At 50.2% G+C, this 27,472-nt stretch overlaps 1 protein-coding gene across 7 annotated transcripts in view; it reads left to right on the top strand.

The window, feature by feature from the left end:
• The window catches only part of LOC122558001 (microtubule-associated serine/threonine-protein kinase 4-like), a 475,290-nt gene that overhangs the window by 383,189 nt on the left and 64,629 nt on the right, over window positions 1-27,472 (top strand). For all 7 annotated transcript variants that reach the window (XM_043706362.2, XM_043706358.2, XM_088000634.1 and 4 more), the window contains 6 exons: window positions 2,256-2,357; window positions 2,728-2,860; window positions 4,873-4,940; window positions 12,058-12,143; window positions 12,894-13,102; window positions 13,221-13,359. In XM_043706362.2, the coding sequence (XP_043562297.2) occupies window positions 2,256-2,357; window positions 2,728-2,860; window positions 4,873-4,940; window positions 12,058-12,143; window positions 12,894-13,102; window positions 13,221-13,359 (737 nt within the window). The remainder of the gene's footprint in view (window positions 1-2,255; window positions 2,358-2,727; window positions 2,861-4,872; window positions 4,941-12,057; window positions 12,144-12,893; window positions 13,103-13,220; window positions 13,360-27,472) is intronic.

Below are 27,472 nucleotides of genomic sequence, written 5' to 3'. Positions count from 1 at the left end.
GATGAGGTGTTTTCGGGGATGCCTTCCACCAGTGGAGCCGGCCAGGTCATAAGTGTAGTGTGTGCACTTGCTACTCTCACCCTTAGCGCAATTTCATGAAAATTGCTGGCTCTGGCAATGTAGCAGGAATTCTAGAATTATGTCTGCCCACCATCTTGATGGTTGTGGAGTCCTTCCAGTTATAGGGTTTCAACTTATCTTTCAATTAAAATGCCCAATGCTACCATAATTTGAGTGGAAACCACATCTTCTTGACACAGTCCTTTTGATGTGTATAAAAGCTCAACAAGGCTTCTGATTTTTTTTTTATGGATGAAAACTAAAATGTATTTCGGATTGCCTTTGTAAATTGAGTGGGATAAAATGTACATTGGTCAAATAATTTAAAGGAAACCTAAATTATGTTGCTGTATCATTAAATTCCAGTCTTCATTCTTATTAGGCCAACAGAGTCTAATAATGTTTTCATACCAAAACTATTGTGTAGCGGTCAGCTTTCTTCAAGAAAGTGAAAGGTCGACTCCAGGGACTCTGATTAAATAATTTAAATCTTCATCTACCACTTTGTCAGTATAAGAAGATTGACAAGGGGGATGTCTAAAAGTCAGTAGCTATAATGACTCAGTATTTGAACAGTTGTGCTTTGTAAGGTGAAAGACAGAGCAGTGTATCTAGTGACCTTAGTCTTCTCTTCACACTGCGTTTAAGCATCTAAACAGTAAAGCAAATGAGCAAAGAATAATAAGTGGTCAAAAAAATGTCATCTTGAGACCCTGTAACCTTGATTTTTATTTTCAGTACCAAAACAGAAACTTGAAATCTTCATTTTAAATGTTTTGATTTCCCAGGAGGTGCAATGAAAGTGAAAATATATTTTGCTGTCATGGTGCCTGTAATATTTTTCTCCATTCCTATGTTTATTACAATCATCTCCATAATGTTGCTGTAAAGACTTTGTAGATTTTAAATACAACAGTGATTATTGACAAATTATCGCTCAGCTGTAATACTTCAATATTACCAGTACTGCTTAACATTAAAAATCACATCAGTAGACACTAGCGTGCAACAACTAGTTATTAAAATAATTAAGGACTATTATCAATGGCTATCCCAGTTTCCTTTTACTGAATAAAGTGCTGTCACAGTCTCTTAATTAGTTCTTCCTCTATTTCTACCCATGTAGAAGAAAGCAAGTGGTCTTTCATGATTTACCAGATTGATGCCTGGTCTCTGAAGGTGAAGTAATGTGATTAATGTGAAATAATGAGATTAATATGAAATAATGAGATTACGGTTAGGAATTATAGAATTTAGAATGTTAGTATGGCAAACCGGGTAGATAGAAAGTATTTCCTCTGAATGGGAAGTCGAGGATGACAGCTTAAGCATTGTAGGACTGAAATTAGGAAATCCTTTTGCACGTGAACAGTGATGGAAGTTTGGGAATCTTGTTTACAAATCTGAGTTGATGTGAAATTGGTGCCCAAGTGGCGCAGTGGGAGTGTCTCAAGTGCTCCAGGATTTGTTGGCTTAGAAGACCCCAGTCAATGGTGCAAGTATACTAGATGGCAGCAGGGAAGAGGCACTTCAGTCCTGAAATGAAGGGCAGTAGATTCCTACTGTGCCCAGACGCAGAACTGCTTAACGGGAAGAAAGCCACCCAGCAGTAAAACCACCCGCCAAACCCAAGGAACGATGGAGAGTGATCAACCTGTATTGTGATAATCCCATGTAATATGGAACTGCCAAAGTAGGGAGAGAGAGTGATTGATGCTAGATCAGTTGTTCATTTAAATCTGAGATTGACCAATTTTAGTTGACCAAATTCTACTGAAAATGGAGCTGAGCTAAGTGGAGTTAGGTCACAGATCAACCATGATTTTATTATGTATTGACACAGGCTTGAGGGGTTAAATATTCAACTTGCTTTTATAACTGACTTATGCATCATGCCATCAGCATTGTTGGCGAGATATTGTATTAATTGTGTTGTAATGGAATGCTAATCAAGTTTCCAAGCCTCGGGTCTTTAATGATTTTTTATAGTGGAATGATTGACAATGCAAACAGTTGTAATTTAGCTTTAATGTGGGGAAAATTGTTTTGGAGATTTTTTAAATGGGGGATTAAGTACTGAAAATTGTTCATATATTTGGTTCATTTGAAAAGTAGTTTAGAATTTTATTCCAATAATGGTTCTTATGCACAAATTATTAAAATATTGTACTCATTATTCCTTTCTCTCTGTCTAGGCTCACAAGCGTTCTGAAAGTAATGAACTAGCAGTCATTGATCAATTGGTCAGGAAATTACTGATCATCATTGCTCGTCCAGCTCGATTGTTGGAATGTCTTGTAAGTGCTTCTTTACAAAATAAAGATATGCATTTGGCAAATGGACAAAATCGAGATCATGTGCACAATCAGAAGCAAGACTATAGAGACCATAATCCATGTAAACAATTTATCATATGAGTATACGATGCATTTGAAAATTATTTATGCAGGGATGAACAATATATATTTGAGCTAGCTGATTGTAACAGTTGATGTGCAAGAGAAATATTTTGAGATTATGATTGAATGTATCTATTGACCTAGAAAGTTTGTTTTTGAGGCACAGTGACATTTTTGCAATCTGTTCCTGTAAACTTTGCACAGAGGAATAAATTTAAGGTATTAGAAGAAATTAAAGCATTGACTGAGGTAAATGTTATTATTCCAGGAATTTGATCCTGAGGAGTTCTATCACTTGTTGGAAGCAGCAGAAGGTCATGCTAAAGAAGGACAAGGCATTAAATCCGATATTCCCCGTTATATTATCAGTCAGTTGGGCCTTACTAGAGATCCCTTAGAGGGTGAGTGATCATTTTAACTGTGCTACTTGAAAATTAGATTTTTCTTCACCAAGTGCTTAGTCATGTATGGAATAAAAACTAGAAGAAAATTGTAGCAATGATATAATACTTCTGGCATATCTAGAAAACAACATTCACTCTCTTCACTACTGACACAGAGTGGCATTACATATACTATCTGCATAGTATGTTGCAGCGATTCACCATGGCTTCTTCAACAGCACCTTCCAAACCTGTAACCTCTATCACTTAGGAGACAATGCCACCACCTGCACACCACATAGCATCCTGATTTGGAACAATCTTGCTGTTCCTTCACTATCACTGGGTCAAAATCTCTCTTCCTGAAAGAATTGCAGGCAAAGCTATGTACCAAGAACTGTGGTGGTTCAAGGTGACAACTTACCATCACTACTTTAAGGGCAATTAGGTATGAGAAATAATTGCTCTATAATCAATGATTCCTGCATTTTATGGATTTTAAAAGTGATTTACTTTTAACAAATCTTAAAAGTGACTAATTTAAAATTATCCTTGTAAAAAGATCATTAAGAGTTTGCTCAGGTACATTTTGATGCTTTTCATCATGTTAAATATTTTAAACAATCATTTTTGAAAGTATTGAATAAGCAATCAATAGTTAGTCAAAAATAATTTGAATTTATGCTTTGGGAAATTTTGTATCCTGGAAGATTTATTTTAAAGCACGGTTATATTTTAGGGATGTTTTTGCAATGTTCTCCCAATAAAGCTTATGTTCTTCCATACCCAGTACCTGCTGTGAAACATAATTTCTTGACAATATCACTAAACAAAAAGCATTCATTTTGCAGTGGATGTAACAAAGTGCAAATGTGTTTAAGAAAGCAAAGAAAGCATTATTTATTCACGTTGCTGTTGAGTTATGAATAAATTAGCATATAACTAATAACAGAAGCGCTTTCTGGCAGAATATGTATTTAGGAGGCTGTACATGTTATTTAAAGCCTTCTTATCCTTGCTCAGGTACCATGCATCTGCTCCACGTTAATTCGTTCTCGCCCTGTTCATTTGGCACAGTATGACCATCAGTGACACTCATTTTTACTTGCCTTGCTGCTCTATTAAGCCCCAAATGCAGCAACATTTGCACATTAAAAACAGTCATTAAAAAGGCATTTGAGCATCTAATTGGAACCCATCTAATTAAACAAATGTTTCTGCATCTCTAGTATCTTATGGCAAATTGTGGGATCTGAAGTATGTTAAATTCTTTAAGACACTTTAGCCAATTCAGTTGTCTACTGTTCTTTTAAGATCAATTGCTCCTGCAAGCTGCATGCTTGATCACACTGCTGTTAGGAGATGGTGCCGGATAAATTCAATTTTTCTTCCTGTTGACCATTAAAAAAAAATAGATGTGTAACCTATTAGGCACCAGTGACTGCAGCACAGATGGGTTCTCCAGAAGGAAGTTTTATTTTTGTGTTGTTATCAGCAGATTTTGTATCATGGGTCTTGAGAAATAGTTTGTTTGAGTATAAAGGACAGATGCTCGGCTGGTTCACAAATGTGTGCTAAAAGGCTCAGCAGTCATTGTAGCTACTTCATTGACCCATTGTTCAATTTGAGCATTGTATCAGTTACTAGCAATTGCTTTGAGTTGCGAACAATTTAAAGCTCTCAAATAATTACTGAAATCAGGTAAAACGATCCCAAACAGCATGGAGAAAAGACAGGTTGCTGTGCCAAGCGCTAAATGGAACTGTAGTAGATTACATAATTAATCTAGATATAGCAAACTACAGAATTTGTTATAATTGGAATGAATAAGAGTGAGATTAGTAAAAGAAAAATAGAGCAAATAAAACTTCTGGTCACCTGCAGAATAACATTAAGCTATCAAGGAAAATTACAGTCTTTAGCAACATGCTTTATAATATGTATTGCTTTCGGTTAATTTTAATGAGTGACCTTTCCCCTTCAATCAACTGTTATTCTCCCTAATGAGTAACGTTTTTCTTTCTCAAAAGAAATGGCCCAGTTGGCTAGCTATGATAGTGGAACAGCAGAAACTCCTGAAACTGATGACTCAGTGGGTGTAAGTATATTTGCCATACTGCTCTTCACACATATGAACAGTATAAATCTCTAGACTTCTGCAATTTGTCATCATTCCTTGTATGTTGTTAAGACCTAAAACTATCTTTAATTTAATCTATAATTTATGCAATTATTCAGGTTTTGAAGTGGCTATCTTTCGAAATGTGACTCCTGGTTTACCACACAAGATAGGTTCAGATGATAAAAGAGAAGTAAATTGTGAACAGGAAATAAGGGAGCTCCAGTGATTATAGGCAGGTTAAGTGAGTGGAAAAAGACCATAAAAATATGAAATTCGCCATTTTGGCAGAGAAAAAAGAAAAGAAACAGTGAAGTGTCTGAATATTTTACTATCGAAATAGAAATTATAGAGATATGAGATACAGAAGAATCTGGATCATATAGTGCATGACTCGCAAAGTTTAATACGAAGGTACAGCAAGTAATTAAGAAAGCAAGTACAATGATATTATTAATTGAGAGTAAATGAATACAAAAGTAGGGTGGTTATTCTTCAGTTATACTGTACGTTGGTGAGACAACATCTGTAGCACTGTGTTGTGATGTAAGGAGCGTGATTTATATATATCATTTATTTCAGAGTTGGATTTTGAACTAGGGGCATGTGGATTTTGGTCTGTGTGTATGAGAGGGTTTCGTGATTAGCTTGCCAGTATTTCTGGAGCCTTTTTTAAAACATTAGTATGGAAGTGTGTGTTCCTGGGCCAAAATAGTGATTTGTTCACATGGGTGGAGGTAATGAACAGGCAAAGTAAATATTGAGGGACATTAGCTTGATTTTTGTTTAAAAGGATCAAAAAGTTATAACTGCTTATTTTGCTTAGGGGAAAATCCTTAGTTTGGAGAGTATTTTTTGTCACTTTGCAGAAGTCCTGGTTTAAGCTAGGTGTGTGAAATGGTTTCTCCCAGGGAAAGGAATTAATTTAGAATCATTAGGAAATAGGTTACCACAGTGCAAGGGTTTTAGTTAGAAATCTCCAGACCAGATATGTTTGGTTAGAAGAATGAAGGAATTATTTGTAGTTACGAAGTCTAAAATCAGTTATGTGACTAATGAGGGAACAGGCTGCTAAACTCTGAAGACTTTGTTATGAAAGAAACAGGTTAAGTCAAATTATAGATGTGATACAAAATCAGACTCTCTGGTATAATGGTTTTGGGATAGAAGAATTGTGATGGTTTTGGGATAGATACAATTATATTTTTACTGTGTTTTGAAATCTTGCAGATTGAAATAGATGTAAATATCTTTGCTTGTTTTATTTAATCTCCTTTTGCGTAATGAACTTTTGTTCTATGGTTAAAAACAAATCTGCAACATTGTGTGCTTCTATTTCAGTAAAAGACCATCTTATTTAAAAATAAAACAAACTATCATCTACAAGCCAAATTTCAGTCTGGGATCTGACTTGTCCAGTACTAACATCACTTGGGATTATAAGTACGCAGAATTGGTTTCCTGATTGAAGGAAGGATGTAAATGCACTGGGGTTTACTTGATTAATATATGCAATAGGCAGATCATTTCATGCAGAAAGGTTGAACAAGCTCAGCTTGTAATGCTAGAATTTAGAAGAGTGAGAGTGACATGATTGGACTATGTAAGATGCTGAGGGGCATTGACAAGGTGCATCTTGTAGCGATTAGATTACTTAGTGTGGAAACAGGCCCTTCGGCCCTACAAGTCCACACCGACCCTCCGAAGAGTAACCCACCCAGACCCATTCCCCTACATTTACCCTTTCACCTAACACTATGGGCAATTTAGCATGGCCAATTCACCTGACCTGCACAGCTTTGGACTGTGGGAGGAAACCAGAACACCTGGAAGAAACCCACGCAGACACGGGGAGAACGTGCAAACTCCACACAGACAGATGCCCGAGGCGGGAATTGAACCTGGGTCTCTGGCACTGTGAGGCAGCAGTGCTAACCACTGTGCCGCCCACGGTGTCGAAGTAGGGGTCATTTAAATATAAGAGGTTGCCCATTTAAGACAGATGTGGAGAGATTTTGCTGCTAGAATATCATGGGAGAAAGTGAGGACCGCAGATGCTGGAGATCAGACTCAAAAAGTGTGGTGCTGGAGAAGCACAGCTGGTCAGGCAGCATCCGAGGAGCTGGAGAGTCAACATTTCGAGCACAAGCTCTTCATCAGGAATGTGAGGGGGGCCCAAAGAGGCTGAGCGATAAATGGGAGGGGGATAGGCTGGGGGGAAGTTAGCTGGAGATGCGATAGGTAGATGAAGGTAGGGATTGATGGTGATAAGTCGGAGTGGAGGGTGGAGTGGATAGATGGGAAGGAAGATGGACAGGTAGGATTGTTCAAGAGGGTGGTGCCGAGTTGAAGGGTTGGATCTGGGATAAGGTGGGGGGGAAGGAAGATGAGGAAACTGGTGATATTGACATTGATTCCATGTGGTTGGAGGATCCCAAGGCGGAAGATGAGGGGTTCTTCCTCCAGGCATTAGGTGGCTAGAATTTGGCATTAGAGGAGGTCGAGGATTTGCATGTCCTTGCCAGAGGGGGAGGGGGAGTTGAAGTGTTCGGCCATAGGACGATGGGGTTGTTTAGTGTGTGTGTTCCAGAGATGTTCTCTGAAACATTTCTAATACGAGCGTGCCTACCAAAACCATGAATTCTTTCTAATCTCAAACTCTGAATCCACTGTGCAGAAACCGATTTCTGTTTTTGAGCAGTGGGATGTCAGGTGCACATAACGGGTTTTTACCCATGGATTCCTGACTGCCACACTGTATTTTACCACGGCCTAGCATTTGGTGCAAAAGGGTGGCCTTTCCATCCAGTTAAGGGTGATGGGTATGTTTTTAAACTTGGAGGGCCAGTCAGAGACCTCTCAGCATGAAGGGAGCAGCAGGCTGTGGTGATAGTGCAGTAAGGTAAAGGGCACTTCAAAAAAGTGGTACCCTCTCTCCAAAGTTTCAAATTCCGAAGTAGCCACCACTGATGGGAGTAAATTCCTGTTGAATTCCTTTAATTGGCTGAAAGTTACCCTTGTGGAACCATGTTAGCGATCCCTTCTCTGCAAAGATGACCTGGGATGGGGAGAAGATGTTGGTTGAAGCAGAGAAACTGGCTGGCCAGCCATGCTGTTTCACCTCCCACCCAGGGGAGTCCAGTCTAGGTCTAGTTAAGGGTCACTTCCTGGAGCTAAATGGTGAGAATTCAAGTTTATTGTCATCTGAAGAATAAGGCTGGTTTTATTGACAGTACAATTCCACCCCACAGCCTTGCCTGATTCAAATGATCGAACCTGTCTGATCTGATTTCTATCTAGTAATGCCAGGTCTTGAATTGTTTTAATTTGAATAAGACTTTGTTTATATTCCCAGTACGATAGTCACTACCTCCTTCATACAGATAGTTCTTGTAAAAACATTTGTTCATCTATTTTGTAAAATAAAAACAGGAGATAATTCTTAAACACTGATAAAAATTGATTGTACCCTCTGTCAGTAGGATTGGGGGAAGAGGGAAGGGCCATTTAATTAGACCCTTAAGTGGCTTAGTTGACTCTCTGGTGCTATGGTTCCCTCTTGCCATTGGTAATTTGCCAAGGCAATATCTTTACTCCTCTCTCTTGATCCTTCCCCACCATGTTACCAGCCCCTCACCTCTCAACTGAGAAATATTCAGCCCTGTCTGTCAAGTTTACATCGAGTGCATCTCCAGAAGAAGAGGTACTCAAGAATTTTGTTTTCATAAGATATATTGATGCGAATCCCTGTGTGGCACACATTTTGTATTTATTTGTTTTATTTATATCTATTGTAGTTGTTCTGCCGTGAAGTTACTATTGGCAACAGATTCAAGTGTTCTGATTACACACTTAGCTTCAATCACTAACAAGATTTAAAGTAGACTTATTTTGGAAAAGTTCCATCAGACTGGAAAGTAACAAATGTAAATCCCCCTGTTCAAGAAGGTGGTGAAGCAGAAAACAGGGACAAAATAGCCCCATTAGCTTTATATATGTCATGGGGAATCATTAAAGAGGTTATAATTGGACACTTTGATTTTTCCCAATTACCTTAAAAGTTTCAACGTAGTTTTGTGTAAGTGAAATTGTCTTTAACCAATTTATTGGAATCATTGAAGATTGACCCGCATAGTGTGGATAAAGGGAAGTCTATTAATACACTGTATTTGGATTTCCAGAAGACATTTGACAAGATGTCACATAATAGATTGACTCTGGTATAGGTTTAAGATATAGCCTTTTTTTTATTAACCAGCATCTATGAGTATGTAGGTTGGCCAAATACTCAGAATAATCAAGGGGACCACATAATCAGTGTAAAAACACACACTATAAATAATAGAAACATAATGCAGGGGATATACACGTCACTGTTGTACATTATTTACAGCATAAATCACTTAATTTTAGTTAGCCTTAAATAAAACTTGCTGGCAGGGAGCCTTCTCACGCACCATCATCTGACCTCTAGGAGATCACAATAATACAGTAAACTTCCGGTATTTGAGATATATAATTGTTGCTGGCTTACCAAGAGTGCTGGTTAAACTGAAGTTTCCTGTACTAGAATGGTTAGAAGATTTGCTGGCTGACTGGTAGAAAACAGAGCTTGCATAAATAGGTCTTTGTTCAGACTGGGAATGGGATCCTGGAGAGGTCTGCGCAGAACCCTCAACTGTTGCACTGTATATCAATTACTTAGATGAGAGGATTGAAGGTATTGTGGCTGAATTTGAAGATGACACACAAATGTGGAGGAAAGTATGTTTTGAAGATCAAATAACAAGGATGAGGGTGGAGTAGTGGGCAAAAGTCTGTCAGATGGAATATAATATTGGAAAATGTGAAGAATAAAAAAATTACTTAATCAGAATGATTACAAAATTCTGAGGTGCAGCAGGATCTAGGTGTTCTTGTACAAGAGTCACAAACAGTTAGTTTGCAGGTAAAGCAAGTGGATGGGGCTAATGGAATGCAAGAGGACTCGAACGTAAAATATAAAGTGAAATAAAACAAAGAACCACACAGATGCGCTGGAGATCCAAAACAAAAACAGAAATTGCTGGTGATTCTCAGCAGGTCTGGCAGCATCTGTGGGCAGAACGCACGGTTAATGTTTTGAGTCCGGTGACTCTTGATCAGAACGGGTAAAATGCCTTGGCAGCAGGACAGTGATCCCGATGAAGAGTTTACATTGAAAATATTAACACTGCTATCTTCCTGCAGATGCTGCCAGACCTGCTGAATGTTGCTAGTAATTTCTGTTTTAAAACAAAATTAACAATATTATGTTTCAATTATGCCGGGCTTTGGTGAGAGTTCATCTTGAATACTCTGTGCAGATTTTGTCTCCTTTATTTAACAAAGGATGTAAGTGCATTAGAGATAGTTCAAAGAAGATTTGTATCAGTCTGATCCAGATGAATATCTGGAAGATAGGCGTTGTGCTATGATGATAGTTGGAGGTTGGACTTACTTCCATTGGAGCTTAGAAGAATGAAGGGTGATTTGATTGATGTCTGCAAGATCCTGAGTGGCCTTGACAAGGTGAAGTTGGAAGTTCCTTTTAAGTTCAAAAGTATGGGTCACTATTGTAAAATTAAATGTTGCCTTTTGGTACAGAATTGATGGGAAGGGTTTTGTCTGAGAGCTGAGAGACTTTGGAACTCTCTACCTCAGAAGGCATTGGAGGGAGCATTTTTCAATACTTTTAATGTGAAGGTAGTGAGATTCTTGTTCGGAAATGAAATCAAAGATTACTAGAGGTATATGGGAATATTGAGTTTGGAACGCAAACAGATTGACTGTGTTCCTTTTGGATAGTAGAATAGACTTGAAGAATAAATGTCCTAGTTCTGTTAATTGATATGTTTGGATGTATGTATATAAATTGTCATCTCCAGTACCTCAGGTTAGGGCAAGAAAATAAGCAAATAAACACATCAAAGATTGAAGGTATGATTATTCCATTTTCACTTAAATTGTGTGAGGTAGTGATTATTTGGCCCCTTCCACTGTCAGTATAATTCAAGAAATCATGCGCCAAACAGCTCATTGAGGAATGACAGGTGAGCCAGGTTTGGTATTTTGATCTATCACAGATCTTGATACTGGCATTCTGAAACCTCAGAGAAGCTATCAGCCAATCAGAGGCATCTTCTGGGTCCTGTGGACCACTGGGTGAAGCCTACTCCTGTGGGATTCAGCAGCAAGAAAGTAAGTGATATTTATTTTCTTGTTGGAAAAGGCAGGTTTGGAAGCAGTGAGGCTTTGGCTTTCAGTAGGAATTCCTTTACCCCTCCATAAATACCTCTAATTGTCTCCATCCCAACCTGATAGGCCGGTGCTCTGGTTTCTCGGCTGGGTCTCTCGCTGCTTCTCTTGCCTGTCAGAAAGGCCAGTAATCAGGGAGGTGACAAGTTGTAGCTGTTAAATGGTTATTAATAGACCACTTATGGGCCTTAATTGCTAGTGACTCAAGAAAATCCCAAATGGACCTACTCACCCTACACTTAAATAATGAAAGAGTGGGGAATATCTCACCAGGGCCAACTTGCCCATTGTTTGGAAGAAGGGTCACTGGACACGAAATGTTAACTTTCCTTTCTCTCTCCAGAGATGCTGCCAGACCTGCTGAATTTCTCCAACATTTTCTCTTTTTATTGCCCAATTATTTCCTCCTCTTTGCACCTCTAGAAAGGGGAAAGCTTTGCTCTAAGTTTCTGACTGATCGGTCTTGCCCATGGGTTCAGTTCAATCCCTCCTTTTTGAACTGCACTGATGTCCCTCTCTTTAACCATTTACAAAAAAACTCATTGAAATTCAGACACACTTTTTCAATATTAACTCTATTTGATGAATCTAACAATTTGTCACTTAAAATAGACTTTGTTTGAAAAATATTGACTGAATTAACTTTTGAAGAAAAGCCTACTTGATGTTGGATAATGTTCTGTTAGATTGGCACAGATGAAAAACCACTAAAAGTAAGGAAATAGTTCTGCGGAAATGGAGATAAATGCTGTACTTAAAGAGCCTTCTGATACCATAACTCTTTCACAAGTATAAAGTGGAATTCTTTCGTCCTTTGCAGACCTTTAGTCCTTCAGTTCAGGGGAGGCGAAAACCACGTGAAATTGACTTTGAGACCATGAAGCTGATCAGTAATGGAGCCTACGGGTGAGTGTTGTAGTTAAGGTCAACTCCCTTCCATTTCCATTCCATGTCATATAAAAATCATTGTGTACCCTGCTTGCAACAGTAAGTCGTTAGCCTCAAAAGGGAGAGTGTTCATTTTATGATTCCCGAAGATTATTGTGAGTTGACACTGCACGGTTTCAGTAAGGACATCAGTGTCCCTTTTAATAGTTAAAATATTACTGAACTTTGCATCCTGAGTTGAAAATCGTGGAATTTTAAATAAAAAATGCTTACCATCTGCAGCTTGGTTAATTGAATTCATTATATCATTATGGGCTTTTGTGATGCTGTGGATGGCATCTCTATCTCTGGACCAGAAGCTCTGGGTTTGAGACCCCTGCCAAGCCTTTTGGCCAAGGAAGCTGCGTTGGTAATGTGGCCAAGCAGGTTGATTGCTAGCCTGTAAATCCTGATGGCAGGAAGTCACATGGTCAGCCATCCTGCCAGATGGCAGTAGCTGTAGTACTTTATTCACAAATGTGGACCAATCCAAGGAAGTCTATGATCTAAACCTCTGGAACGAGGTTGGGACAAAACATCAGCAGACAGCTTGCCATTATTTTGATTGCATCTGAGTACTTCAGATTTCAAAAGTGTAATGAGCCATATTCATTTATTTCTTGGGAATTGTATTCCTTTCCCAATTGAATCATCTAACTGCCCTGACATTAGATAGTTCTAACAGTGATGTACAAACTTAAGGACTAACTGTTCCTTCTATTTCTTCAGAGCTGTGTATTTGGTTCGTCACAAGGAAACCAAACAAAGATTTGCGATGAAGAAAATAAACAAACAGAACTTAATCCTTAGAAATCAGATCCAACAAGCGTTTGTAGAGAGGGATATCCTGACATTTGCAGAAAATCCATTTGTTGTTAGCATGTACTGTTCCTTTGAAACCAAGCGCCATTTGTGTATGGTGATGGAATATGTAGAAGGTAATGTACTCACTTTTAATTAAAATTAGCTTTTGTTTCTGGCAAGACCTTTCTCAATATAGAGTTCTAAACAATTAAGTTTTTGGTAGGTGAAAAATAATTGTTTGTGAATTTATAGGTGGAGATTGTGCTACACTATTGAAAAATATGGGCCCCTTACCAGTTGACATGGCAAGAATGTATTTTGCAGAGACAGTCCTTGCTTTGGAATATCTGCACAATTATGGAATTGTACACCGAGATCTGAAACCAGATAAGTATGTATATGTAAATGCTGTTGGCTACAGAATTAATTATTTTCAGTAAGTTAATTTCTGCAAATCAAGATCTCCAGTATTTCATTGCACATGCAAAGGTTAACTTCAGTAAATGGGTTTGCTGTTTGTTCTTTCACTTTGTATCTTAGCTAAAACTTTAGATGAAATGTGATTCTACGTGAGATGAAATAAGTTATGAAGTACGCATTTAAGATTTTAATCCGAATGTTTTGATTGTGAATGAAGGAATGTGAGTGCCACAGCTTTAAAAGATCTCTTATTGGTCTTTACTCCATGTCAACTTTATTTTTAAAAATTGTACGTGGACCCTTTTTCATTCAAAACCCTTAATTGTTACCAGCTGTACTGGCATCTACTGGTGGAGTCCAAAAAGTAAACCATGTAATGGATTAAATAGATAAGGTACGTTGACTGAAGCAACTAATACATTAGTAAGTTAGTATGAGATGATGTAATGTGTGCTGTAGGGACTTAGTTGTGTTGCAATTTGCAGTGCTTCTCTCCAAATGTTAGAACATAGAACATTACAGTGCAGTACAGGCCCTTCAGCTCTCGGATTTGTGCTGACCTGTGAAACCAATCTGAAGCCCATCTATCCTACACTATTCTATTTTTATCTATATGTTTATCCATTGACCATTTAAGTGCCCTTAAAGTTGGCGAGTCTACTACTGTTGTAGGCAGTGCGGGCCACACCCCAACCACTCTGAGTAAAGAAACTACCTCTGACATCTGTCCTAAATCTATCACCCCTCAATTTAAAGTTATGTCCCCTCATGCTCGCCATCACCATCCAAGGAAAAAGGCTCTCACTGTCCACCCTATCTAATCTTCTGATTATGTTATATGTCTCATTTAAGTCACCTCTCAACCTTCTTCTCTCCAATGAAATCAGCCTCAAGTCTCTTAGCCTTTCTTTGTAAGACCTTCCCTCCAGGCCAGGCAACATCCGAGTAAATCTCCTCTGAAACCTTTCCAAAGCTTCCACGTCTTTCCTATAATGCGGTGACCAGAACTGTACACAATACTTCAAGTGCGGCCGCACCAGAGTTCTCTACAGCTGCAGCATGACCTCATGGTTCCGAAACTCAATCCCTCTACTAATAAAAACTAACACACCATATGCCTACTAAAGATTCTTGCAGTTGTGCAATTGTGGGACTTAAGTAATTCTTTGTTAATACAAGGGAGTGTTTTAAGCAGCAGGTTTTTTTATCCTCCGTTTCCCAGGGATCTTAAAGGCAGAAAGGGTGTAGAATTATTGAATGAAGTGTCAAAGGAGGGAAATCAGCAGAGGGCTGTGAAGCTGATTCCGGAACATGGGGGCTGAAGAAAGTTTGTCTGTTTATGGTTTTAGTGCCATGACAAATATCGGGGCACGTGATAGATGTTGATACAGTATTTTATAGGAGTGGAGAATTTCATTCTGACATAGTTCAGTTGTTAAGGTATAGGATTCTGAGACCACAAAACATAGTTTCACATTACGGGTGTCAAATGAAGTCCGAAATGAATTTTGGAAAACTTTTTTTAAATTAACTTGTAAAAATATCAAAATAAAATTTGACAGGATATTTTTAAAGTTTGCATTTTTATTTATCAATGCAAGGATGAGATAAAAACCTTAGGAAAGATTGGCAATGTGTTGAATCCCCCCTCCCCTACCATCACCATCAACCATCTGTGTGGGTTCCTCTCCGTTCCATGTCCCTGTCATATCATAGCCTGAGAGAGACTGCAATGAAATCCCCCAGTACTGAATACAGGTTTTCTGCCGACAGACTTTCAGACGCTGCTAATCTTCTTGCCAAAATTTGGCATAATTTCCTTTAGAATCCAGAATCTTCTCAATATCCTCTTGTAGCAATCAACACAGTAGCTTCATCTGTCACAGCAAACGTTGTCCAAAGCACCTCAGCTGGAAGTTCTATGGTGATAATTTTTGAATAGCACCAACAGTGGTCAAGGAGCTGCAGTGTGATATGGATGTCCCAACTGGGCCTGCATCTCCAACACAGCATGATGTGAATCAGCTAGTCACACTAACGAATGGCATACTCTGATACATGCACGAGTACACCCACACTAGACAGTCAATAGAGAGTGCATCTGAGACTGTTAGTGTGAAAGGAAGATTTAATAGAGATGTTCAAGATTACGAGGGTTTTTTTTTATTGAGGATCGAGATAAACTGTTTCCATCATCAAGAGGACAGTTTGGAAAAAGAGCCAAAAAAAAATGAACGTAAATTATTTTACACACAAAAATTGGATTCATACATGGAAACAATTGCTGGACTCTGGGGTGAAAAAGAGCTGAAGAATAGGTCTGGGTGAATTTCTGATAGTTCTGCATAAATGTTGAAGCCCCTCTTAGATTTTTCAGTTTTATTTTTGTTTAGAGGTAATAGAGCATTTAATGTCTTTGAAGTACATCCACGCAAAGCTTCAATAAGTGATAAATTGATACGAACATGAATTATGCACTCGAAGCAATAATTAGATCAAACAATGGTTGCAAAGTTTGCCCTCACAACTAGAATGAAAAGCAATAATGGAACATTACCACCTCCACTTTAGTCAGGAACTAAGGAAGTGGTCACTGAACTGTGCTACCACCCAACAATCTGAGCTACAGTTTTACATGACAGGGTGAGGACATCACCACCATCACCTGAAAAAATCATCATAGCTCTTCATTTCTGCACCAGCAGATTCATGTAAACATGAGCAGATGATTTTTCTCTCAGTACATCACTGCAACAGAAGGTGAGGCACTAGATAGGAAGAGAGGGAATTTATAACTTTATCAGAGAAAAGCAAGGGAGCAAACACATAGATATGCAAATCAAACAGGATTCCGAATAATGCAGATCCTATCATGTTGACAAAGAAAACCACAAGGACTACCAGTGCAATTGTGGAAACAGCTGATGTCTATGTGTTGTTTTTTTTCGATGTTGGTGTTGCTACCTGGGCCAGCATTTATTGCCTATCGCTGGTTGCCTTTTTGAAGGTGGTGGTGAGCCTGCTTCTTGAACCATTGTAGTCCATTTAATGTCAGTAGGCCCACATTGCCATTGGAGAGGTAGCCAAAGGCACTGAAGGAATGGCAATATGTTTCTAAATCAAGATGTTGAGTGGCTTGGAGGGGATCATGAACCTGGTGGTGTTGCCATGTAACTGCTGCCCGTGTCTTTCTAGATGTTAGTGATTGTGGGTTTGGAAAATGATGTTGAAGGAGCCTTGTTGAATTTCCACAGTAGAGGAAATCAGCGGTTTAGGGAGTGAATGGCACCACATCCACAAATAATCAAGCAGGCTGCTTTGTCCTGTGCAATGCCTTCTCAAGTGTTATTGAGACTGCATTCATCCAGGCAAGTGGGGAGCATTCCATCACACTCCTGACTTGTCCACTGTAGAAGATGGATGGGGTAGTCAGAAGATGAGTAGCTGCAGCATTCCTAGCCGTTGACCTGCTCTTGCAGCCACTTCTTAAAAAAAATCCATTCACAGATTGCTAGCTAGGCCGGCATTTATTGCCTGTCTCTAATTGCCTAGAGGACAGTTAAGAGTCAATCCCATTGTTATTTTTAGATTAGATTAGATTACTTACAGTGTGGAAACAGGCCCTTCGGCCCAACAAGTCCGCACCGCCCCGCCGAAGCGCAACCACCCATACCCCTACATTTACCCTTTACCTAACACTACGGGCAATTTAGCATGGCCAATTCACCTGACCTGCACATCTTTGGACTGTAGGAGGAAACCGGAGGACCCGGAGGAAACCCACGCAGACACGGGGAGAACGTGCAAACTCCACACAGTCAGTCGCCTGAGGCGGGAATTGAACCCGGGTCTCTGGCGCTGTGAGGCAGCAGTGCTAACCACTGTGCCACCGTGCCACCCACTATGTGTGTTATGTGTCTGAAGTCACATTTAGCCAGACTAGATAAGGATGGTAGATTTCCTAACCTAAAGGGCATTTGTGAACCAGATGTGTTTTTATGACAATTGACAATGATCGCCATTAGGCCAGTTCCTAGTTTCAGATTTTCAAAATTAAATCACATTTTACCATCTGCCATGATGGGATTTGGCTGAGAGATCTGGATTGCTAGTCCAGTGATGCAACTACTTACCCACTGCCTCCTTGAAGACATATCGTTGGTCCATTTCAGTTTCTGGTCAGTTGTAATCCCCAGAATGTTGTTAGATTTGTTTTGGTTCACTTGTCAGATGTGGGTATCACTGGCTGGGCCAACATTTATCGACCATCCCAAATTGCCCTTGAGAAGGTGGTGGTGAGCTGCTGCAGCCCACATGCTGCAGGTTGATCCACAATGCCTTTAGGGAGGGACTTTGAGTATTTTGACCCAGCAGCAGTGAAGGAACAGTCATATATTTTCAATTTAGGATGGTGAGTGGCATGATGGGAAATGCAGGTTGTGGTGTTCTCATATATCTACCCTTGTCCTTCTAGATGGAGGTGGTTGTGGGTTTGGAAGGTGCTGTCTAAGGATCTTTGGTGAATTCCTGCAATGCATCTTGTAGATAGTGCACGCTGCTGCAACTGAGTGTCTGTGATGGAGGAGGTGGATATTTGTGAATGTGGTGCTAATCAAGTGAGCTGCTTTATCCTGGATGGTGTCAGACTTTTTGAATGTTGTTGAGCTTGTGAGGAGCCAAGTGAGGAGTATTCGGTCACATCCCTGACTTGTGCCTTGTAGATGATGGACAGGCTTTGGGGAGTCAGGAGGTGAGTTACCCACTGCAGTATTCTTAGTCTCTGACCTGCTCTTGTAGCCTCTATCTTTACAGAACGTCCAGCAGTACAACACAGGAACAGGCTCTTCAGCCCACATGTCTGTGCATCCCATCTGCCTACACATGATCCATAATACCTCATTTTTCTTCCTGTTAGTGTGTATGTCTAAATCCCTTTTGAACTTTGCTAACGTATCTGTTTCTACCACCTACCCTGGTAGCTCATTCCAGTCACCTACTACCTTCGATATAAAAAAAACCTTTCCTCACAAGTCTCACTCAAACTTTTCCGCTCTCGCCTTAAACCTTTGCCCCCTAGCATTTGACATTTCCACCCTCGGAAAAAGAACTCTGACTATTCACCTCATCCATGCCCCTCAATTTCATGTATGATGAGTCCAGTTGAGTTTCTGATAGAGAGTAATCCCCAGAATATTGATGATGGGGGCTTCAGTGATGATAATGCCATTGAGTGTCAAGGGGCAGTGTCATAGAGATGTAAAGTGGTTAGGTTGTCTCTTATAAGACACAGTAACTGCCTAGCATTTGTCTGGCACAAATGTTTCTAAACTTTCAGCACAAACCTGGGTATTGTCCAGACCTTGCTGCGTTTGGACATTGACTGCTTAAGTTCCTTTAATATAATTAAAAATGTTGCAACACACTTTTTACAGCATATGTCAGTAGAAGTAAATGAGCTTTTATGTTTGACATTGAACCTTGGGCCTTCAGTATTTAAATTGTAGGTCTATCTCTTGTTTTTAATAAGGTGGGAGCCAAAATGTTGCTTTCCTGACTGTTCACATTATGAGATGAAGTCGACAGTATTCTTGCGGCAGGATTGGCCACTAGTTGTCTCATGGAACTACTCTGCTTGTAATATCTTTGCATGCCATAAGTGATCAGTTCCAAAAGAAATGCATATACTGAGCCAAACCATCAGGATTAAGTGGTCAGCTTGTGAGAATCTCTTGACTTCTGATTCAGGTTTGTTGAAAGGAGGTGGGAAAGAATTACCTTTGTGATGTCGTGTCTGAGGTTAGTGGTTTTGAACTCTAGCAAAGTGAAGGGGAGCAGCGGAGTGAGGGCGTAGGTGGAAGGGGAGTGAGGGTGTGGGTGGAAGGGGAGCGGGGGAGCGAGGGTGTGGGTGGAAGGGGAGCGGGGGAGCGAGGGTGTGGGTGGAAGGGGAGCGGGGGAGCGAGGGTGTGGGTGGAAGGGGAGCGGGGGAGCGAGGGTGTGGGTGGAAGGGGAGCGGGGGAGCGAGGGTGTGGGTGGAAGGGGAGCGGGGGAGCGAGGGTGTGGGTGGAAGGGGAGCGGGGGAGCGAGGGTGTGGGTGGAAGGGGAGCGGGGGAGCGAGGGTGTGGGTGGAAGGGGAGCGGGGGAGCGAGGGTGTGGGTGGAAGGGGAGCGGGGGAGCGAGGGTGTGGGTGGAAGGGGAGCGGGGGAGCGAGGGTGTGGGTGGAAGGGGAGCGGGGGAGCGAGGGTGTGGGTGGAAGGGGAGCGGGGGAGCGAGGGTGTGGGTGGAAGGGGAGCGGGGGAGCGAGGGTGTGGGTGGAAGGGGAGCGGGGGAGCGAGGGTGTGGGTGGAAGGGGAGCGGGGGAGCGAGGGTGTGGGTGGAAGGGGAGCGGGGGAGCGAGGGTGTGGGTGGAAGGGGAGCGGGGGAGCGAGGGTGTGGGTGGAAGGGGAGCGGGGGAGCGAGGGTGTGGGTGGAAGGGGAGCGGGGGAGCGAGGGTGTGGGTGGAAGGGGAGCGGGGGAGCGAGGGTGTGGGTGGAAGGGGAGCGGGGGAGCGAGGGTGTGGGTGGAAGGGGAGCGGGGGAGCGAGGGTGTGGGTGGAAGGGGAGCGGGGGAGCGAGGGTGTGGGTGGAAGGGGAGCGGGGGAGCGAGGGTGTGGGTGGAAGGGGAGCGGGGGAGCGAGGGTGTGGGTGGAAGGGGAGCGGGGGAGCGAGGGTGTGGGTGGAAGGGGAGCGGGGGAGCGAGGGTGTGGGTGGAAGGGGAGCGGGGGAGCGAGGGTGTGGGTGGAAGGGGAGCGGGGGAGCGAGGGTGTGGGTGGAAGGGGAGCGGGGGAGCGAGGGTGTGGGTGGAAGGGGAGCGGGGGAGCGAGGGTGTGGGTGGAAGGGGAGCGGGGGAGCGAGGGTGTGGGTGGAAGGGGAGCGGGGGAGCGAGGGTGTGGGTGGAAGGGGAGCGGGGGAGCGAGGGTGTGGGTGGAAGGGGAGCGGGGGAGCGAGGGTGTGGGTGGAAGGGGAGCGGGGGAGCGAGGGTGTGGGTGGAAGGGGAGCGAGGGTGTGGGTGGAAGGGGAGCGGGGGAGCGGGGGTGCGGGGGTGTGGGTGGAAGGGGAGCGGGGGAGCGGGGGTGCGGGTGGAAGGGGAGCGGGGGTGCGGGTGGAAGGGGAGCGGGGGTGCGGGTGGAAGGGGAGCGGGGGTGCGGGTGGAAGGGGAGCGGGGGTGCGGGTGGAAGGGGAGCGGGGGTGCGGGTGGAAGGGGAGCGAGGGAGCGAGGGTGTGGGTGGAAGGGGAGCGGGGGAGCGAGGGTGTGGGTGGAAGGGGAGCGGGGGAGCGAGGGTGTGGGTGGAAGGGGAGCGGGGGAGCGAGGGTGTGGGTGGAAGGGGAGCGGGGGAGCGAGGGTGTGGGTGGAAGGGGAGCGGGGGAGCGAGGGTGTGGGTGGAAGGGGAGCGGGGGAGTGCGGGTGGAAGGGGAGCGGGGGAGTGCGGGTGGAAGGGGAGCGGGGGAGCGAGGGTGCGGGTGGAAGGGGAGCGGGGGAGCGAGGGTGCGGGTGGAAGGGGAGCGAGGGTGCGGGTGGAGGGGGAGCGGGGGTGCGGGTGGAAGGGGAGCGGGGGTGCGGGTGGAAGGGGAGCGGGGGTGCGGGTGGAAGGGGAGCGGGGGTGCGGGTGGAAGGGGAGCGGGGGTGCGGGTGGAGGGGGTGCGGGTGGAAGGGGAGCGGGGGTGCGGGTGGAAGGGGAGCGGGGGTGCGGGTGGAAGGGGAGCGGGGGTGCGGGTGGAAGGGGAGCGGGGGAGCGAGGGTGTGGGTGGAAGGGGAGCGGGGGAGCGGGTGGAAGGGGAGCGGGGGAGCGAGGCCGTGGGTGGAAGGGGAGCGGGGGAGCGAGGCCGTGGGTGGAAGGGGAGCGGGGGAGCGAGGCCGTGGGTGGCAGGGGAGCGAGGGCGTGGGTGGAAGGGGAGCGAGGGCGTGGGTGGAAGGGGAGCGGGGGAGCGAGGGCGTGGGTGGAAGGGGAGCGAGGGCGTGGGTGGAAGGGGAGCGGGGGAGCGAGGGCGTGGGTGGCAGGGGAGCGGGGGAGCGAGGGCGTGGGTGGCAGGGGAGCGGGGGAGCGAGGGCGTGGGTGGCGGGGGAGCGAGGGCGTGGGTGGCGGGGGAGCGAGGGCGTGGGTGGCGGGGGAGCGAGGGCGTGGGTGGCGGGGGAGCGGGAGAGCGAGGGCGGCGGGGGAGCGGGAGAGCGAGGGCGGCAGGGGAGCGGGAGAGCGAGGGCGTGGGTAGCAGGGGAGCGAGGGCGTGGGTGGCAGGGGAGCGGGAGAGCAGGTGGCAGGGGAGCGGGAGAGCGAGGGTGTGGGTGGAAGGGGAGCGGGGGAGCGAGGGCGTGGGTGGCAGGGGAGCGAGGGGGTGGGTGGCAGGGGAGCGGGGGAGCGAGGGTGTGGGTGGAAGGGGAGCAGGGGAGCGAGGGCGTGGGTGGCAGGGGAGCGAGGGCGTGGGTGGCAGGGGAGCGAGGGCGTGGGTGGCAGGGGAGCGAGGGCGTGGGTGGCAGGGGAGCGAGGGCGTGGGTGGCAGGGGAGCGGGAGAGCAGGTGGCAGGGGAGCGGGAGAGCGAGGGTGTGGGTGGAAGGGGAGCGGGGGAGCGAGGGCGTGGGTGGCAGGGGAGCGAGGGGGTGGGTGGCAGGGGAGCGGGAGAGCAGGTGGCAGGGGAGCGGGAGAGCGAGGGCGTGGGTGGCGGGAGAGCGAGGGCGTGGGTGGCAGGGGAGCGAGGGCGTGGGTGGCAGGGGAGCGAGGGCGTGGGTGGCAGGGGAGCGAGGGCGTGGGTGGCAGGGGAGCGGGTGAGCGAGGGCCAGGGTGGAAGGGGAGCGGGGGAACGAGAGCGTGGGTGGCGGGGGAGTGAGGGCGTGGGTGGAAGGGGGCGGGGGAGTGAGGGCGTGGGTGGAAGGGGAGCGGGGGAGCGAGGGCGTGGGTGGCAGGGGAGCGGGAGAGCGAATGCATGGGTGGCAGGGGAGCGAGGGAGTGAGGGCGTAGGTGGAAGGGGAGCGAAGGCGTGGGTGGCAGGGGAGCGGGGGAGCGAGGGCGTGGGTGGCAGGGGAGCGGGGGAGCGAGGGCGTGGGTGGAGGGGGAGCGGGGGAGCGAGGGCGTGGGTGGAAGGGGAGCGGGGGAGCGAGGGTGTGGGTGGAAGGGGAGCGAGGGCGTGGGTGGAAGGGGAGCGGGGGAGCGAGGGCGTGGGTGGAAGGGGAGCGGGGGAGCGAGGGTGTGGGTGGAAGGGGAGCGGGGGAGCGAGGGCGTGGGTGGCAGCGGAGCGAGGGCGTGGGTGGCAGCGGAGCGAGGGGGTGGGTGGCAGGGGAGCGAGGGCGTGGGTGGCAGGGGAGCGAGGGAGCGAGGGCGTGGGAGGCAGGGGAGCGAGGGAGCGAGGGCGTGGGAGGCAGGGGAGCGGGTGAGCAAGGGCCAGGGTGGAAGTGGAGCGGGGGAGCGAGGGTGTGGGTGGAAGGGGAGCGGGGGAGCGAGGGTGTGGGTGGAAGGGGAGCGGGGGAGCGAGGGTGTGGGTGGCAGGGGAGCGGGGGAGCGAGGGTGTGGGTGGCAGGGGAGCGGGGGAGCGAGGGTGTGGGTGGCAGGGGAGCGGGGGAGCGAGGGTGTGGGTGGCAGGGGAGCGGGGGAGCGAGGGTGTGGGTGGCGGGGGAGCGAGGGTGTGGGTGGCGGGGGAGCGAGGGTGTGGGTGGCAGGGGAGCGGGGGAGCGAGGGTGTGGGTGGCAGGGGAGCGGGGGAGCGAGGGCGTGGGTGGCAGGGGAGCGGGGGAGCGAGGGCGTGGGTGGCAGGGGAGCGAGGGCGTGGGTGGCAGGGGAGCGGGTGAGCGAGGGCCAGGGTGGAAGGGGAGCGGGGGAGCGAGGGTGTGGGTGGAAGGGGAGCGGGGGAGCGAGGGTGTGGGTGGAAGGGGAGCGGGGGAGCGAGGGTGTGGGTGGCAGGGGAGCGAGGGTGTGGGTGGAAGGGGAGCGAGGGCGTGGGTGGCAGGGGAGCGAGGGTGTGGGTGGCAGGGGAGCGAAGGGGTGGGTGGCAGGGGAGCGGGAGAGCGAGGGTGTGGGTAGCAGGGGAGCGAGGGCGTGGGTGGAAGGGGAGCGGGGGAGTGCGGGCGTGGGTGGAAGGGGAGCGAGGGCGTGGTTGGCAGGGGAGCGAGGGCGTGGGTGGCAGGGGAGCGAAGGGGTGGGTGGCAGGGGAGCAGGGGAGCGAGGGCGTGGGTGGAAGGGGAGCGAGGGCGTGGGTGGCAGGGGAGCGGGAGAGCGAGGGCGTGGGTGGCAGGGGAGCGGGAGAGCGAATGCGTGGGTGGCAGGGGAGCGAGGGTGTGGGTTGAAGGGGAGCGGGGGAGTGACGGCCAGCGTGGAAGGGGAGCAGGGGAGTGAGGGCGTGGGTGGCGGGGGAGCGAGGGTGTGGGTGGAAGGGGAGCGGGGGAGCGAGGGCGTGGGTGGCAGGGGAGCGAGGGCGTGGGTGGCAGGGGAGCGAGGGCGTGGGTGGCAGGGGAGCGAGGGCGTGGGTGGCAGGGGAGCGAGGGGGTGGGTGGCAGGGGAGCGAGGGGGTGGGTGGCAGGGGAGCGGGAGAGCGGGTGGCAGGGGAGCGGGAGAGCGGGTGGCAGGGGAGCGGGAGAGCGAGGGCGTGGGTGGCAGGGGAGCGAGGGCGTGGGTGGCAGGGGAGCGAGGGCGTGGGTGGCAGGGGAGCGAGGGCGTGGGTGGCAGGGGAGCGGGAGAGCGGGTGGCAGGGGAGCGGGAGAGCGGGTGGCAGGGGAGCGAGGGCGTGGGTGGCAGGGGAGCGGGAGAGCGGGTGGCAGGGGAGCGAGGGCGTGGGTGGCAGGGGAGCGAGGGCGTGGGTGGCAGGGGAGCGGGAGAGCGGGTGGCAGGGGAGCGGGAGAGCGGGTGGCAGGGGAGCGGGAGAGCGAGGGCGTGGGTGGCGGGGGAGCGAGGGCGTGGGTGGCGGGGGAGCGAGGGTGTGGGTGGCAGGGGAGCGAGGGCGTGGGTGGCAGGGGAGCGGGTGAGCGAGGGCCAGGGTGGAAGGGGAGCGGGGGAGCGAGGGTGTGGGTGGAAGGGGAGCGGGGGAGCGAGAGCGTGGGTGGCGGGGGAGTGAGGGCGTGGGTGGAAGGGGAGCGAGGGTGTGGGTGGAAGGGGAGCGAGGGCGTGGGTGGCAGGGGAGCGAGGGTGTGGGTGGAAGGGGAGCGGGGGAGTGAGGGCGTAGGTGGAAGGGGAGCGAGGGTGTGGGTGGAAGGGGAGCGGGAGAGCGAATGCGTGGGTGGCAGGGGAGCGAGGGTGTGGGTGGAAGGGGAGCGGGGAAGTGAGGGCGTAGGTGGAAGGGGAGCGCGGGCGTGGGTGGCAGGGGAGCGGGGGAGCGAGGGTGTGGGTGGAAGGGGAGCGGGGGAGCGAGGGTGTGGGTGGAAGGGGAGCGGGGGAGCGAGGGTGTGGGTGGAAGGGGAGCGGGGGAGCGAGGGTGTGGGTGGAAGGGGAGCGGGGGAGCGAGGGCGTGGGTGGCAGGGGTGCGAGGGCGTGGGTGGCAGCGGAGCGAGGGATCGAGGGCGTGGGTGGCAGGGGAGCGGGGGAGCGAGGGCCAGGGTGGCAGGGGAGCGGGGGCCAGGGTGGCAGGGGAGCGGGGGAGCGAGGGCCAGCGTGGCAGGGGAGCGGGGGAGCGAGGGTGTGGGTGGAAGGGGAGCGAGGGTGTGGGTGGAAGGGGAGCGGGGGAGCGAGGGTGTGGGTGGAAGGGGAGCGGGGGAGCGAGGGCGTGGGTGGCAGCGGAGCGAGGGGGTGGGTGGCAGGGGAGCGAGGGCGTGGGTGGCAGGGGAGCGAGGGCGTGGGTGGCAGGGGAGCGAGGGAGCGAGGGCGTGGGAGGCAGGGGAGCGGGTGAGCGAGGGCCAGGGTGGAAGTGGAGCGGGGGAGCGAGGGCCAGGGTGGAAGGGGAGCGAGAGCGTGGGTGGAAGGGGAGCAGGGGAGCGAGGGCCAGGGTGGAAGGGGAGCAGGGAGAGCGAGGGCCTGGGTGGAAGGGGAGCGGGGGAGCGAGGGCGGGGGTGGAAGGGGAGCGGGGGAGCAAGGGCCAGGGTGGAAGGGGAGCAAGGGCGTGGGTGGCGTGGGAGTGAGGGCCAGATTGGAAGGGGAGCGTGGGCAGTGGGTGAGCGAGGGCCAGGGTGGAAGGGGAGCGGGGGTGGTGAGGGGCGTGGGTGGCGGGGGACCGGGCAGCGTGGGTGGCGGGGGACCGGGGAGCCGAGGGCGTGGGTGGCGGGGGACCGGGGGGCGTGGGTGGCGGGGGACCGGGGAGCGAGGGGGTGCAAGAGCGTTGTTGGTGGGGGAGCGAGGGGGTGAGTGGCAGGGGAGCATGGAAGCGCGGGCGTGGGTGGCGGGGGAGCGAGGGGTTGGGTGGCAGGGGAGCGGGGGCGTGGGTGCCATGGGAGCAGGGGGGCGTGGGTGCCATGGGAGCGGGGGGGCGTGGGTGCCATGGGAGCAGGGGGGCGTGGGTGCCATGGGAGCAGGGGAGAGAGGGTGCAGTGGGAGCAGGGGAGTGAGGGTGCAGTGAAGCGGGGGTGTGGGTGGAAGGGGAGCGGGGCCGTGGGTGGAAGGGGAATGGGGGAGTGAGGGCCTGGGTGGAAAGGGGGCGGGGGAGTGAGGGCGTGGGTGGAAGGGAGCAGTGGAGTGAGGGCGTGAGTGGAAGGGGAGCGAGGGCCCGGGTGGAAGGGCAGCGGGGGTGTGTGGGTGGTAGGGGAGCGGGGGCGCGAGGGCGTGGATGGCAGGTGAGCGGGAGAGCAAGGGCCTGGGTGGAAGGAAGAAGGGGAGTGTGGTTGGAAGGGGGAGTAGGGGAGCGGGGTAGAGAGGGCGTGGGTGGCAGGGGAGCGAGGGCAGTGGGTGGCAGGAGAGTGGAGGAACGAGGCGTGGGTGGCGGGGGAACGAGGGACGTGGGTGGCGGGGGAACGAGGGCGTGGGTGGCGGGGAAACGAGGGCGTGGGTGGCGGGAGAGTGGAGGAACGAGGGCGTGGGTGGCGGGGGAACGAGGGCGTGGGTGGCGGGGGAACGAGGGCGTGGGTGGCGGGGGAAACGAGGGCGTGGGTGGCGGGGGAAACGAGGGCGTGGGTGGCAGGGGATCCGGGACGTGGGTGCAAGGGGAGCAGGAGCGTGGGTGCAAGGTGAGCAGGGGAGCGAGGGCGTGGGTGCAAGGGGAGCAGGGGAGCGAGGGTGTGGGTGCAAGGGGAGCAGGGGATCGAGGGCATGGCTGGCAGGGGAGCGGGGGCGTGGGTGGCAGGCGAGCGAGGGCGTGGGTGGAAGGGGAGCTGGGGGAGAGAGGGTGCAGTGGGAGCAGGGGAGTGAGGGTGCAGTGAAGCGGGGTGTGGGTGGAAGGGGAGCGGGGGCGTGGGTGGAAGGGGAGCGGGGCGTGGGTGGAAGGGGAATGGGGGAGTGAGGGCCTGGGTGGAAAGGGGGCGGGGGAGTGAGGGCGTGGGTGGAAGGGGAGCAGTGGAGTGAGGGCGTGAGTGGAAGGGGAGCGAGGGCCCGGGTGGAAGGGCAGCGGGGGTGTGTGGGTGGTAGGGGAGCGGGGGCGCGAGGGCGTGGATGGCAGGTGAGCGGGAGAGCAAGGGCTTGGGTGGAAGGGAAGAAGGGGAGTGTGGTTGGAAGGGGGAGTAGGGGAGCGGGGTAGAGAGGGCGTGGTGGCAGGGGAGCCGAGGGCAGTGGGTGGCAGGAGAGTGGAGGAACGAGGGCGTGGGTGGCGGGGGAACGAGGGCGTGGGTGGCGGGGAAACGAGGGCGTGGGTGGCGGGAGAGTGGAGAACGACGGCGTGGGTGGCGGGGGAACGAGGGCGTGGGTGGCGGGGGAACGAGGGCGTGGGTGGCGGGGGAAACGAGGGCGTGGGTGGCGGGGGAAACGAGGGCGTGGGTGGCAGGGGATCCGGGGCGTGGGTGCAAGGGGAGCAGGAGCGTGGGTGCAAGGTGAGCAGGGGGAGCGAGGGCGTGGGTGCAAGGGGAGCAGGGAGCGAGGGTGTGGGTGCAAGGGGAGCAGGGGATCGAGGGCGTGGCTGGCAGGGGAGCGGGGGCGTGGGTGGCAGGCGAGCGAGGGCGTGGGTGGAAGGGGAGCTGGGGAGGCGAGGGCGTGGGTGGAAGGGGAGCGGGTGAGCG

This window comes from Chiloscyllium plagiosum, unplaced genomic scaffold (assembly GCF_037043375.1).
Source record: "Chiloscyllium plagiosum isolate Xiang-an unplaced genomic scaffold, Cpla_swu_hap1 HiC_scaffold_2, whole genome shotgun sequence".
Classification (NCBI taxonomy): Eukaryota; Metazoa; Chordata; class Chondrichthyes; order Orectolobiformes; family Hemiscylliidae; genus Chiloscyllium; species Chiloscyllium plagiosum.
This window is presented reverse-complemented; position numbering and strand designations above follow the sequence as displayed.